At 36.0% G+C, this 15,247-nt stretch overlaps 5 protein-coding genes and 1 non-coding gene across 6 annotated transcripts; 2 read left to right on the top strand and 4 right to left on the bottom strand.

Moving 5' to 3' along the window:
• Positions 1–2,309: 2,309 nt before the first annotated feature.
• RO3G_05425 (uncharacterized protein) lies at positions 2,310–3,364 on the top strand (the record flags this gene model as incomplete). Its single annotated transcript, XM_067660015.1, has 3 exons — positions 2,310–2,750; positions 2,840–3,100; positions 3,170–3,364. The coding sequence occupies 3 exons, from the start codon at positions 2,310–2,312 to the stop codon at positions 3,362–3,364; spliced, it is 897 nt and encodes a 298-aa protein (XP_067516116.1).
• A 427-nt stretch (positions 3,365–3,791) lies between these two features.
• Positions 3,792–6,315, bottom strand: RO3G_05424 (uncharacterized protein; the record flags this gene model as incomplete). The annotated part of the gene is made up of 2 exons (XM_067660014.1): positions 3,792–4,915; positions 5,016–6,315. 2 exons carry the CDS (start codon positions 6,313–6,315, stop codon positions 3,792–3,794), a joined length of 2,424 nt encoding a protein of 807 aa, XP_067516115.1.
• Positions 6,316–8,075: 1,760 nt separating this feature from the next.
• Positions 8,076–8,148, top strand: RO3G_19058. Its single transcript has one exon. It is a non-coding gene; the product is annotated as a tRNA-Lys (tRNA).
• A 751-nt stretch (positions 8,149–8,899) lies between these two features.
• Positions 8,900–9,091, bottom strand: RO3G_05423 (uncharacterized protein; the record flags this gene model as incomplete). Its single annotated transcript, XM_067660013.1, has 1 exon — positions 8,900–9,091. The coding sequence occupies one exon, from the start codon at positions 9,089–9,091 to the stop codon at positions 8,900–8,902; it is 192 nt and encodes a 63-aa protein (XP_067516114.1).
• Positions 9,092–12,204: 3,113 nt separating this feature from the next.
• Positions 12,205–13,091, bottom strand: RO3G_05422 (uncharacterized protein; the record flags this gene model as incomplete). Its single annotated transcript, XM_067660012.1, has 2 exons — positions 12,205–12,467; positions 12,575–13,091. The coding sequence occupies 2 exons, from the start codon at positions 13,089–13,091 to the stop codon at positions 12,205–12,207; spliced, it is 780 nt and encodes a 259-aa protein (XP_067516113.1).
• A 448-nt stretch (positions 13,092–13,539) lies between these two features.
• RO3G_05421 (uncharacterized protein) lies at positions 13,540–14,307 on the bottom strand (the record flags this gene model as incomplete). The annotated part of the gene is made up of 2 exons (XM_067660011.1): positions 13,540–14,028; positions 14,107–14,307. 2 exons carry the CDS (start codon positions 14,305–14,307, stop codon positions 13,540–13,542), a joined length of 690 nt encoding a protein of 229 aa, XP_067516112.1.
• Between the last annotated feature and the right edge of the window lie 940 nt (positions 14,308–15,247).

Raw genomic sequence — 15,247 nt, 5'->3', positions numbered from 1 at the left:
AACTTAGTCTTTTTTTTACCAGATTTTTTTTTTCCCAAACACGACTATTTTGTTACGTTCTGTAACACGTTTGTAATGACCTAAGCTAAAAATCATAGACTACCTTCCTAATATATATTCTTCTGAACAAAATAATCGCAAATTGCTTTTGATTTCCGCATTTTGCCCTCAAAAATAAAAAAAACTGTGGTATTGGGTGAGTAGTTTATAGTCGATTAAAAGTAAAAATAAAGTGTAAACAGGAAACTGATAATCGATGAGACTCTTGAACCTCTTTATTGAGTGAAGACAGGAGAGAGATCTCATTAAATACAAACTACGTCTGATTTTATAAAATTAATAATTGAAGAACCGAAGTTGCGCAATGTAAATTACTAAAGTTGTTTATGAGTACTGATGGCTATATAACACGTAGTGTTATATAGAGGTAGTTTTAAATTATATGACATGGAGATCTTGAGTAATCTCACACGACATTTGAGTATTTAATAAGGAAAATACGACAAAAACGAAGATATCGGTCTTTCAACGATAGAGAGGAACAGGATTTCCAAAAAAGATCATTTGAAAAAAAAGACATTTTTTTAAAACATGAATAACTTTATAAATACTTACGCTACAAAAAAAACAAAAATATTGTTCAATTTCTTTATTTTTTTCGCACCTGAATCTTTTTTCAAAATTCGAAAATGACCAATACAGCGAAATTTAATTTTTTTCATTTAATCAAAGACGTCAAAAACGTTGATTTTTAGATGCAACAACTGACTGTAGATGTTGACAATCACAAATTACTTCCAGTGTGGGCCACTGCAAATAATCGTGCAAACTCTGCGAATCGTTAATTGTTAGGTATATGCTTTTATGTTCAACAATATCAAAATCTGTGATTGAATGCATATTTATGCCGACGACGATATCAGCCATACTTTACGGGCCTATAATTCTATTATTTATTCTGCGTTTTGCTAATGCAGATACTGACGGGAGAGATAATTCAGAGTTCTAAGTAGATTTAATCCTTAATGTGCGAGAACGTCTATCTTGGTAGCTGCTTTTCATAGTCTTTTCTACGTCAGAAAAAAATTGGGGACCAATGATACTTTTCAAATCAATGCTTTATTTGTCTTTTTGTTCTTTATAAACCACTCATATTGCTTTATATACTTCTTTATTAACCATTCACATTGCAATAAATATTGCTTTATATACACAAAAAAATAGGGATTTGGTTTATAAAAAATAGGTTTTTTTATTTAAATAAAATAATAATAACAATATACAGTATTTCTTTGCTTGTAGTGTTTTAAAAGCTTACTTGACTTACCTATCGTCACCAAAAAAGCATCATCTAATCTAAAAATACATCAATTAATCTCGTGGAACTCAAAAGGTTCTCATGAGAAAAAAAAAAAAAAAAAAAAGGCCAAGCTCAAGGATGCAAAGACACAAGGATTCAAAGATTCAAGGATTCAAGGACTTAGGCACTCAAAGCGAAAGAAGAAAAGACATCAGTACTTAAGAACCAAAGCAAGGACGAGAAAGAAACAGTAAAAGGCCAAAGCAAATTAGCACGTATCTATAATAATTATTAGCTATTGAGTATACGTAGTAGAAGTAATAGTACCTTTCTTTAGATAGGCCAGAAGACTAGCTAAGCTTATACCAGCAAATAAAAAAGGAAGCAGCATGTATCTATGATAATTATTAGCTATATAGGTTATGTAATAGAAGTAATAGTACCTTGCTTTAGATGGAACAGGAAAAAAAAAGAAAAAAAGACACTAGTTAAGCTTATACCAACAAGTAAAGGAAGCAACGATAATCCTGGGAAAGAGACTTTATAAAGACCATTTCAAACATCAAGAAAGCAACCGATATGATTTTTCTAAAGTAAAAGCACCGTTAGAGCAGGAATATGGTATATATAATATGAAGAACTTACCTTTTATGAAGATTGTTTTTTTTTTTTTTTTTTTAAAAAAAAAAAAAAAAAAACAAAAAGGGAAAAAAAATACTTTTTTTATAGTCTCATTTTACTAGTGTTACAACTATTCGGTATCAGTCAAATCTAATAACCATGAAAGCTCGTTCTATCGCTATTTTTGAAATTAGAGCAGCTATTAAAATATTCAAAAAGCTTGTTTATATATTGTTAAATTTATTCTTTAGTTAACTTTAACATCTACAACCCAAATAGTGTTTTTTTCTTTAAAAAAAAGAGAGTACAAAAGAAACAGAAGAATATAAAAAAAACATTGTAGGACATTTTTCTTTTTTTTTTCCTTCTTTATACTTAATCTAAAAAAATGTCCAGACGCGTCGCCACCCCCATCAACGTTCCCAGCAATGCCCCCAAAAGGGCAAGAGTTTCCATGGGCATTGCTGGATCATCGTCCACTGTTGTTCCTTCTCCTTCTTCTTCTCTTTCTTCTGCTCCCGCTCCCGCTCCCGCTCCTGATCCTGTTTTCGCTTCTGCTTCTGCTTCTGTTCCTTTTCCTATTCCCGTGTCCGCTCCTGTCCTCGTTTCTGCTCCTGTTGCAAGCTTTGGCAGCCATACTGGTGCAGAGGCCTTCGGAGCAGCCTCTGGTCTCACGCCAGAGATGATGGCTGCTCAAATGCAGTTTTTTGCTCAAATGTGGCAACAGCAACAACTGCAGCAGCAGCAGAAGCATCCAGTTCAACAGCCACAGCAAGGGCAGCAGTATGTTGATATGGCTGAGATCAACAGGATCAAAAAGCAGTGTAGTGTAAGTCTAAAATTAAAGTATCAATTAGCAAATACAATTTAATAACTTTATTTCTTTTTTTTTTCTTTTTTTTTTTACTTACATTATAGGATCACATAGCTGATCACTACCGTGAATACTTGGTTGGCCGTAGCATCAAGTTTGATACGCTCAAGTCCATCACCGACAAGGCCAACAGAAAAGTAAAAAATCTGTTGCACGATGAAGTCAGGAAGCACCAACGCTTCAATGGCCTGACTGATTCGCAAGTATTCACCATGATTAGAAGCAAGTTCTATTACATGGTGGATAAGGCAAATGGGAAAGCTGTGACGACACCGATGTCAGCCTGCCGCAGCCGCGTAAATGCAGTAAGTACTTGATATTTAAAAATTGTAATATAAAATGTCTATAATACTTACATCAATACTTTATAATAGAAACTCCTTAACAGGAGGGTTGCTTACAACGCTAACGCAGCTGCATACCAAGCACGGTTCCCATTTGCCGAAAAGATCTTGACGGTTGATTGGACCTCTGATGAGGAGAATGGCCCAGAAGATGAAGATGGCCGTACGTTTATTGTCAAACGGCCATCATTCAGAAGTGAAAGAGTAAGTATGACATATCAATAAATCTCATTTTCTAATATACCTTAATTGCCTACAGGTAGTGGAATTCCACAAAGAGCTCCAGAAAGGGTACAAAGAATTACTAAAGAAAAAGGGAGCTCCACCAACAATTAGAAGAAGAGTGCAAAATGTTGAGATGGAGTTCCCAGATAAACTCGATCATGAGTACTACCCTTCCTGGGCTTTTTCTTCCCCTGCTCTTGGCTTCCCCACTTCTGTTTCTGGTCCTTCCTCCTCTGCTGCTGCCAACCCAATGCCATAGGCATCCACTTTTTTGTTTGCTTTTTTTTTTGTTTCTTGTTTTGCTGTCTCTTACCAAATTGAATAAACATTTGTTAAAAAAAAAGTAGTCTATTGAATGATTCTTTAGTAAAATATATAAAATAATAATAATGATAATGATAAATGATTGAATAGTTTTGCATAATTGTTACATATAAATTTTTCTTGGAAGAGAGAGAGTGAGAATATTATTGTCGATATATGGCTTGACAGCAACAGGATTATAAATGCGATGAATCGGAAGTATGCTAAGTCTTGACACTGGTTCATACTGATTCTTCCACACTTGGATGCCAGTACCATCAAAAGTGGGAAAATGTTGGGTCGCATGGCTGTACCAATTGACAAATGCAAAGTAATGAGCGTTGTTACCAAATGAATGAGTAAAAAAATATGATATTTGACCAATGCGCAGTTGATTGTCGACAATGGCCTGAATGAATGATGATGGTGATGATGATAATGAATTATCACTTGCTGGCTGGTAAAGCTGCCCAAGCAAAGTGATTTTTTTGAATGAGTGTATAGTGGTATCAATGTATGTGTTTGTAGTCATAGATGCATAGGTGTTCATATAATAATTTTTTAAAGCGTCATAATGTTCATGGCATATAAGTTCTGTCTTCTTATTGAATTTTAAAGGATAGGATGTAGGTGGCAGAGGCTCACTACCAGTAATTGTCGAATTAAATAAGCTAGGTCCGTCTATGAAACGAGAGTAATCAAATGGCGTTAAACCACTCTCGTCATTCGTAACCTCACCTATCTCTTCTATAAATTTGGTTAGTAGGAGCATGTTTTCGTTTGTTGAATTTATAAAGGAATGTAAGGAATATACTAGATCTTGTGTGTGAACATTTTGAATGAACATAGTAGCATAAGTTGTTTCAAATCCAGTCTTAAAATTGATGTTGATATCTTTCATATCGCCATTAAGACGTTCAAAGCCATAAAGCCAAAAAGAGTATGAGGGACCAAAGTCCAGGAAGCTTTCTTTCAAATGAAGATGCATATGCATGTTTGGAGTGGGCATAGATTCACCATACAACTCGACACAGGTCTTGCCAAAGTTTTTCATCAATAGATGTGCTGTATCTATGTCTTCTACTGTGATGGAAGGGCCAGTGACCAGCTTCACAGCATCGACATACCGCAACCAGTTCACAAAATGTTCACCTGACAGTCTTTGTTTGAGAAGGAAAGGTGACAACGCAACAACCCAAGTTCTCCACTCATCTGATTTCATATTAGCAAAAGCACCAGAGATTTTTCCTATTTTTTTTTTAAAAAAGAAAAAGTAAGTATCTTGCCCCATCATACAATAAAGTTTTATTTTGCGTATATATAAGCACAATCTAGCAGTATTACGTACCTTCAGATAGCTTAGTGTATTGCCGAGGAATGATTATGGTAGTTGACTCTGTTGCCATTGCTGAAAAATCAGTAGAATCAAGCAAACCAAAATCCTGCCAAACTTCAATCATTTTTTTTGGTGTTCCAAGAAACAAATTATGCATTGGATCGACAGTTACATATCTCACCACGTCAAAGTAAGGAAGTCGGTGTACTTCACTCCATTTTGTACCAGAACTTGCTTGCTTTTCTTCTTGTTGTGCCTTGTGCGTAGCAGTCAACCAGTCGTACGCATCAACTCTTTGCTGCTCCCACGTTCTTTGCACCCAGTTTTCATCATCAAAATCGGAAAAATTTGGCTTTGAAGACCTGGTACCGGTTGACAAACGACCAAAAGCAGTTGAGCACTTGTTACATGCTTTAGTAGCCATGGCGCCCATGTATCCAGCTACTTTTCTTGCCGCAGGCATATCACAGTTGATGGACATTAATGCCACACGAACTACTTCTCCGTTAGGATTTTGGTAAGTGGGCATTACAACACCATTGTACAATACAAGCAATTCATCAACCAATGGCTTTAAAAAGTTCTGGATTTGATCATCATTTGGTTCGTGGGGTCCAGGAATAACACCTACCAAAACGATGTTGGAAAACTTCATGCGCGTATTTCTTGGCAAGTTGTTAATTGCAAGGTAAATAGCACCACTAGAATGCTTCATATTGTCACTTGGCTGGAACCAATCCACATTCAATGATACCATTAATGATCTTGGCTGGCTGGTAAAGACTTGTCCATTTGAATCCACAAGCTGATTCCAAACTCTGCCATCATATATGTCGAACATGACATCTTCATCAACTGATCTTCTTCTCCATTGCTCAATCTGTTGTTTAAAGCTGGGTCGCATAAAGAACTTTTTTAAAGTCTCAACAATTGAGTTGTAGGGATACTCAAGCACTGGCTTTAAACTGCTGCCTACAAAAAGAGCATTTCCACATGGTTGTGCTTGTCGATAAGGGTTGTTAGGGAAGCGTACATATCCACAGGAGCGAGAATGCAAGCTTCCAGAAGTGTAAACGCTTCGACAAGCAGAGCAAACAAGAAAACGGGACAAACCATCGGTGGCCTTGGAATAATTGACCATAGTACGGGCAGTAGAGATCTTTGTTGGAATCTCCATACTATGGCCAAGAGAACGGACAAAAAAGGAAAGAAAGGCCAACAAGTCTTCACCGGCTTTCACCGAGAGGTGCTTTGCTTGAAAAAGCACAATGAACAACAGCAAAAGGTGACGAAGCTGCTGTTCATCACTCATTCCCTCCTCTTCGTCAACATTCATTCCGTCTAACAAGTTGCAAAATATATTTCAATAAATAAAATCTTTCTTATATTAAATACTTTGTTGTTTGAAATATACCCTCAATTACTGGCTCAGGAATGGCTGACGAGTATTCGACAGTTTCCTCCCCGTTGTCGTTAGCTTCAGATACTCTTCTCGATTCTATTGTTTGTTTTTTTTTTACATTAGAACGTTTGTATTTCCACTGAAAAATAAAAAAATCTCTATTTCTATATCTATCCATAAGAACATGAGTTCTAACAGTTCTCTTTGCAAGCATTCTGTATCCATTGGGTTGGCTGCTGCATTCAGAACAGGTGCAAGCAATTTTGGTGGCGTTGAAGTTGTTCATGTTGTTTATAGTTTTTAAATTTGGAAATAGCAAAAAAATAGGTAGAAAGAGAAAACGTGTCTGATAAAAAAAAAAGGTTAAATTTCAAAAAACAAAATCGGTGCTTAAAGTAACATTTTTTTTCCCTGGTTTTGTTTCATGGACTATCACTAGATGCTCAAGGTACAAAAGATAAAAAAGAAAGCTCAAGTTCTGGTCAAATGTAAGTTTATAAAAAAAAAATAGCAACCAAGTCTAATGTCGGTTTCTTTTTTTCTTACATTAGGAATTCCTAATGGCACACATTCGGATGACGAACATGAGACTCATGGGCAAAGTTGTTCTTTCCAATACGATAAAACTATAAGAATATCAAACTTATATTGCTGTTTATTGCTGAAAAGTTATTTTTGGTAAAGAAAGTTGCCATTGCTCACATCTCTAATGACTAATGACTAATGGCTAATGGCAAATTATACTCATGTGCAAACATAAAGTAAGTAATGAACGAGTATAAGCTTAAAAACATATATTCTTTTACAATATTTGTCATAAAAAATAATAAAACAATCTATTTACTTGATAAACAAAAACGTTTTGTATGTATTTGTTAATTATAACTGCCTTGTAACAAAATGTTAGCAGAGCTTCTTTATTTTTCTATTCTTTTAGAATATACACGTATTCTTTTTTTATAATGTAAAAGTAGTTTGCATTTCTATGAAGTGTACTTGTTGTTAGATGATTGTTTTCATTTGAACAATGAACCTTCTATTGCTAGACTCTTTTTTTTTTTCACTTCGTCTTTTTTTTTAACTTAGTCTTTTTTTTTTACGAAGTCTTTTTTTTTTACGAAGTCTTTTTTTTTTACGAAGTCTTTTTTTACCAGGTCATTTTTTTCCCAAACACGATTATTTTTCTATGTTCTGTAACACGTTCGTAATGATCTAAGCTAAAAATCACAAACCACCTTCCTAATATGTATTCTTCTGAACAAAATAACCGCAAATTGCTTTTGATTTCCGCATTTTGCCTCAAAAATAAAAAAAAGAAGATATCGGTCTTTCAACGATAGAGAGGAACAGGCTTTCCAAAAAAAGATCATCTGGAAAAAAAACAGATACTTTTTTAAAACGTGAATAACTTTATGAATACTTACCCTACAAAAAAAACAAAAATATCGATAAATTTCTTTATTTTTTTCGCACCTAAATCTTTTTTCAAAATTAAAAAAGGTGTAATACAGCAAGATATAATGGTTTCTCATAAAAAAATTATAAAATCTACGGATCTATGATTGTCAGGTCTGTTAAAAATCTACGTCAAAGTCTCTATATTATTTGCAGTGGGCGAACTCAACTTGAGTTTACTCGACTGATATCCAGTACGCTATCAAAAGAAAGGTGCCCGGCTAGCTCAATCGGTAGAGCGTGAGACTCTTAATCTCAAGGTTGGGGGTTCGACCCCCCCGTCGGGCTAAGCATTTCCATTTTTTGGTTTGTTTCGTGTTTGATCACGAATAGTCTTTTTATAGTGTAACACAAATGATGAAATTTTGGATCAAGAGAACAATGCTGATCACAAGAACAATTTTTAATGTTGTGACGCAGTTGGTGTAACTTTTGCTGAAGAAAGGACTCAGTCCTAGGATGGACTCAGTCGAAGGAGGGACCTCCGTGAAGTGTTTTAAGTGTAAAAATATGAACAAAGAAGAATTAACGAGACCGAACAATAGTTCTAAAGTCGAATACTTTTATTAAAGAAAGATTCCAAGGCTATTTATACAGTAAGGGACAAAATCAGTCCGTTTTTTGGTTTTTTCGCAATGCCACGCCGGGAATTATACTTAGAGCTCCGCTTTGCTGACGAAAAATTTACCTCTTTTTTCGACAAATCTGACAATATTTGTCGGGATTGGTAGTTTTTATTTTCCGACAGGTTATAAGAAGATATATTGAAAATAACGGGATTTTTATTTCTTTGAATTTTAATTAGTACTTGGTATCACGGCCCTTACGCTGGATTACGTCCCGAACTCGACGGGGCGTGGAGCGAATAAGGTTTCTACAGTACTCTGGAGCTGCTAGATCATACCAAAGCTTCGGAACCCGGTGAAAAAATGCTTGATCAGCCTCAATCACGGAAGGGGGGTGGTCTTGTCATCTGTTCCCTCTTTTTAAGCATGGCCCATGCATTTTCAATTGGTTTAAGGTCAGGAGAGTATGCTGGCTAACTCAAGAGCTTAACCTTGTTCTTTTGGAACCATTTTGAAGGAGCTGAAGCACAATGGATGCTTACATTATCTAGTTGAAAGATCATGTCACTACTTTGCAGGCCATAGTACTTCAATGTTTCCTTGTATTCCTCCTCAAGTACTGATGTATATAGCTCACCATTTACATTACTTTGTAGCCAGGACATGTAGCCCCTCCATATATAGTTATGCAACTCCAAAGCATGATCCCGCCTCCTTCATAAGCATGTTTCTTCTTGTAGTGATGGTCTCGATAAGGTGCATTATCCTCTTTCCAAGCATATTCTAGACCATTAAACCCTCTTTTTGGGACCTTTGTCTCATCAGAAAAGACAACGCGTTCCCAATCAGTCTCGGACCAGTCTTTATGAGCCTTTGCCCAATCATATCGTGCCTTTTGCCTGTCATTATTAAGTGGAAGTGCCGTCTTTTTTTTAGCCAATTTTAGACCTTTGCGTTTGAAAGTTCGAATAATTGTTTTTGGATTGACTGATCGATCTGGTTTTTTAACGCCAAAGGAGGCAGCAGCTGCGCTTTTAGATAAGTCTAGTCTTCTATCTCTAGCTGCTTTGGTTTCCTCCCTAGGTGTGAGTAAACGATGTCTACCCGCGCTATTTTTTGACTGTATCTTGGTTTTCCTTGAAATTCTTCGAATCATGGACTTTCCACAGCCTACTTTTTTTTTAATTACATCCCATGGAATGGAGTGGTTCAACATGTTTTCAATTTGGGCATGTTTGTCGGCTTTCTTTGCTGTCATGGCATGTTTGGCTAATCTGAGATGAGGTAAATGGGGAAAAACAAAAAATGTAAAAAAATAAAATGAGCTAAAATATGAGAACGCGTAAGCGTTCACTGACGTCATAAGACATAGCAAACTAAATTTCAAGTCAATCCAGTGACTGCTTCTGGAGATATGGGACCTAATGCAAAATTAGGCGTTAGCAGCAATCACGGAAAGTTACTTTTTCCGCCATAACTACGAAAGAAATGCAGCTAGAAGCAATTAGGTTAGACGAATATTTTTGTCTAGTTTACGTGCAAATTTAGTGTCAGCAAAGCGGAGCTCTAAAAGTAATTCTCGGAGAGGCATTGCGAAAAAACCAAAAAACGGACTGATTTTGTCCCTTACTGTATTAGTTGAGCAAGTCCTGAGATTAAATGACAAGAGATAGTTACGACCGATATGATTTGACATGTATAAGAAAAATTTTATAAACTGATGTAAATAATCAACTGTTGAGATGAAAGTGAAACTTGGCTGTTCAGGGCAGTTGGTAATTATCAGGATCTATTCTTATTCAAACTCATTTGTAAATATTTAGCTTAGAATGATAAGACTGTTATCTTATTGACATGTCAAAACATGACACTCCGTCCCTAAAGATAATGTTGCACAAATGATGAAATTTTAGATCAAGAGAACAATGCTGACCACAAGAATAATTTTGATGTCCAGCGACATTGATGTCGTTCGACATAGATGTCAAACAACACAAACAATAAGCCACGCCAATTTTTATATAAATAAGATGAATAATTTTAAACAAAATAACATTATCCAATCCAATCCAATCCAATCCAATCCAATCCAATCCAATCCAATCCAATTCAATAAATCAAATCTTCTTACGCTTAAAAAGCAATCTTTTCTTATTGGATCACAATAACCTTTTCTTTTCTTTTTATTTTTACTTATTCTTTCTGATCTGATACCTAAGTGTCGTATCCCAACATACTTTAAACATGATTCATATTCAATTTATAAGAAATCAGAGTAATGAATGCTTTACAAAGATTTATTACAGTCTTTTCTCTATTATTCGGTCATAACTAATTCCACTCCTTTAACTCAATGCAAGCTTTTAATATAACTCCTGATGCAATGCAACATAAATGAAAGATCAGATCTACTGAAGAAATAATTATAAAACAGTCCACTTGCATAACCAGGAACAGATCTTCACATTAAAACTTATTGACACTAGATCTACAGTTATAATTAATTAAAGTATCTTGAAAAGGATTTAATTAAACCTCCATGAAAATAGTATAAATACCAGACAGTATAATATTAAATAAAGATATAACTTTTTGAGTCTCGTTGAATTTTATAGTCTTTTTATTCTTACGAGTTAACACACTAAGTTATCACTAATCAAGAGAGACCCCTTTTATTTTTATCTTTTATAAAACAATTTTACTCTTAACCTTATTGATCTATAAAGATCTGGTGGTCACTACTCAAAGTCAATTTACTCTATCAAAAGAACTGTTAAACGTTCAATCAAGTTACCTAAATTCAAGTCATTCAAGACTGCAAACCTCAATTTAAACAAATCTACATCACTTTAACACAAGCCAACTCTCAAGTACTAACAAGTTACAGTACCACGCCAGTTAGAAAATGAACTTTTGCGTTGTAAACATGTAGACTATCATTTTTGACCCGAAGGTACATAGAAATTAATGCAAAGCACAAAAATTAAAAGGTGCATTAAAATCAAGACATGCTTTAAATTTAAAGCATGTTATAAAATTCATAAAAACTATAAAAACAATTATTTTACTCACTTTTGACAAACTTACTTCTGACATACTTTTGATTATTTTTAAATAAATATCATTCAAAGCAAATACCTTTTATTATTATTACTATTGATTTATCCAAGAGAATAAAAGGAACAAGAGAGGACGAGACTCGATGAAGATATGTTTTATTTAATAAGAAAATTGTACTCTATTTATACTTTTTATACACGGATAATATTTCATGTCATGGATTAATAATTAATGAGTATGATATAGCTGATGACAAATAGATAAGGGTTACGTGTTCTTCTATTGTTATATTTGTCATAGAATACTCGTATATGATTGACTGCGGCTGACTGTGATTTAGTTCCTGGATTTAATATAATTTAACCGTGCAATTACGCAGCATCTTATCCTTAATGAAGATTATCCGAATTAACCTGTAGCCTATCTATTGGATATATCTTACATGTGCGCTTTTTAATACTGTTTTCATATCGAGTTATGAATGATGGATACATCAGTTTGGCAGTGGGAGGTAGAAGCCAGAGGGTGGATCGGAGCGCTTGTCACTAGTGATTGTCGATATCAGAAGCAGAGGACTTGTCAATCCAGACTTGACCTGGAGCAGATGATGAGTTGTACTCGATGTCGGGATGACAGATCTTGTCAAAATGACAGAGGATCTGACAAAGAGCGGACCAAAAAGGCGGACACCGAGCAGAAGCAGAGACAGGAAGCAAGTTCAAGACATTATGTGGTGACCCACATATCCAGCAGGCGGAACAGGTAAGCAGCACCAGAGAGCAGAAGGGACCAAGGTACAGACCATCAGGTGAGAACGAGAAGTATCGCCAAGACCACAGGAACAGGGTGCAGGCTTGCCTGGGATCCAACCCATGCGCCATCTGATAAGACGAGACCGGTCAGCACGGGAAGCAGGCAAGTACAGGATGGGATCCACCCGAAGAACAGGACGACAAGCGCGAATGAGGACCTGGGGGTGGACTGTAAGAAGCTATGGAACTGGTCTTGACGATACCTTCGCAGCCAAGGAGCAAGACGAGAAGATGACGAGACATCCGAAGGGCAATCGAGGACAATTTTGCGCTTACGGAGACGAGACAGATGGGATACAGGCACAGACTGGGTAAGCAAAGACAAGAGACAATCATCGGGTAGACCCTCAGAACGACGGCAGAGCTTCAGAACCAGAGTGTCAGCACGGAAGGTCATCGAAGGCAGGTTGCAGATATGGCGGAGCATAACAGTTGAGGCCGTTCGATGACCACCAACAAGCATTCGTAAGCATCGGTCTTGAGCACGATTGAGTTCGTCATAGTCCTTTCTTGTAAGCTGAGCAATAGCAAGACCATACTCAAGCTTAGGACGTATAAACGAAGCGAACAGACGAGAAGACAGCAGCAGAGGAAAGCCTTGACGGTTTAAACCCATGGAATGCAGTTGAGCCATGGCAGCAAGAGTACCAGAGGAACGATGCTTGATAAGAGCAGCAGAAGAGATACCTTTGCCATCAAAGGGCACAGCAAGATAAGTGAACTCATCAGCATTGGGAAGATCTTGTCCATAGAGACAGCTGAACAAAGCGACTTGAAGTAGCAGCAGGTGCATTGAGGACGGCACACTTTGGTGGACTCCACTTGTAACCAAGAGTCAGAGAATGGGTCTGTGCTAGGTCCAGCATATGCCGAACTTCGCGAGTGAAGTGTTTTTAAGTATTTAAAATAGACAAAGAAGAATTAACGAGACCGAACAATAGTTCTAAAGTCGAATTACTTTTATTAAAGAAAGATTCCAAGGCTATTTACAGTGGCCGTCAAAATTGGTCGCGTGTTTTCATATTTTGCCTATACAGACTACCTTCTACTTCATTTCTTGGCATATTACAATAATATATACATCATTCGAAAGAGCAAACTCTGGACAATCATATGGTAACACAGACATTACCGTAGACCCAATATACTGGTAGTAATTGGCACTTAAAGTCCGACGGTACATGCGACCAGTTTTGACGGCATTTATAAGTAAACATTTTTACACACTTTATTTAAAAAAATCAATACTTAGTCCAACGACCTTTTGCTTTAATGACTGCAGCACACCTTTTCGGCATACTTTCGATGTACTTCTGGCATTCTTCTTTAGAAATGGCATACCAGGTTTGACCTATTCGCTCCCATAGCTCATGCATACTAGTTGGTGGTGCCTCATAGCTATGAAATAGCTCTCTCTTTAAATGAGCCCACATATGCTCTATGGGATTTAAATCCGGGGACTGAGGAGGCCATTCCAATGCTTCAAATGGCTGCTGGTTGATCCATTCTTTCACTATCTTTGATGTATGCTTCGGATCATTGTCCTGCTGAAACACTACTTTGGAGGAATCCAAGCCATAACTTTCCATTGTCTTGAGTAAATCATCTTTTAAGACCTCAAGATAGCCTTCGCTATTCATACGATGACCAACATCAGCTATCCATCCAATACTTTTCCATGTAAGGCAGCTCCAGACCATGATATTACCACCCTCATGCTTGACGGTTTGCTGTACATGTCGCGAATTCAATTACTCATTAGGTAGTTTCCATGCATAGGCCTTTCCATCGGATGCAAAACGATTTACTTTAGTCTCATCTGAGAATATGATCCGTTTCCAGTCATCCACAGTCCAATGTTGGTGCGATTTGGCCCATTGAAGACGTTTCATGATGTTTTGTGCGAACGGTTTTGGTAGCCACTGTAGCAAAGGTTTTTGAGGCTTGACAAATGCTATAAAGCCAGCTTTTTTAAGAACACGGTGTACCGTACTGTCACTTACAGACATTCCAAATTCTTCTTTTAGAGCTTTTTGGGGGTGATTGGCACTTCAGGCCACGATGGATAAATCATAATATCTACAGCTATAGCGGAGCTAGAATAACAATCCAAAAATAGAAACTAAGGTTATAAGGCAAGCAGAATCGAATGGCGCTGTTTAATTTTTGAAGTTCCGAATATTTCCCGATTTAGTCTAGAATAATGGGGCGTTTCTTATGTGAAGCACCTTTGTTCCCAGTTAGTTTTGTATCATTTGGTACATCGGTAATTTTCAAAAATAGTAAGCACCATATAATATTTTTAAACATGTTTAACGGTCTTCAAAATATTTATGGAAGTCCATTGGATGTTTATAAACCACTTTTTTCCAGAAATTACAAAATAGCTTAATTGGAAATATGGCTCATTTGAATCTTGATGTCACGAGTTCAATCCACCCAATGACCATTTTATACTTTTGCGATAACTGATTAAGTTTTCCCTTTTATTTATTTTACAGCTGAAATGTTTTTGTAGGTCACAAGAACTTCTTTTTGAGGGTTGATGTTGTGATAAAGAAGTCAAAAAAATGGTGTAACAAAGAAGTCAAAAAATGAAAAAAGTCAAGAAAATGTTAAAGGTCAAAAAAATGAAAAAGTCAAGAAAATGAAAAAAGTCAAAAAGAAAAAAAAATTAACAATATAAATATCCCAACTATTTAGATGAAGAAAAAGGACAGTACAGTTCTACTCACATTTTTATTTTATATATTTTATTCAATAAACAGGCAACCTTCTCATAAAAAGTTCCTGATCCCTTTATTTTTTTTTATCTTTACCTTTATTTGATCTTAATTAAAAGATCTGGTAGTCACTACAGTACCTTACTTTAAAAATTTCAAGAAAAACTTCTCTAAAACACTCAACTCAAAACACAAACCAACAAAAAATAGCAATAGAAAAAATTAA

Source organism: Rhizopus delemar, genomic scaffold (genome assembly GCF_000149305.1).
Source record: "Rhizopus delemar RA 99-880 supercont3.3 genomic scaffold, whole genome shotgun sequence".
Lineage (NCBI taxonomy): Eukaryota > Fungi > Mucoromycota > Mucoromycetes > Mucorales > Rhizopodaceae > Rhizopus > Rhizopus delemar.
Note: the sequence above shows the minus strand (reverse complement) of the source record. Positions and strands in the feature narration are given on the sequence as shown.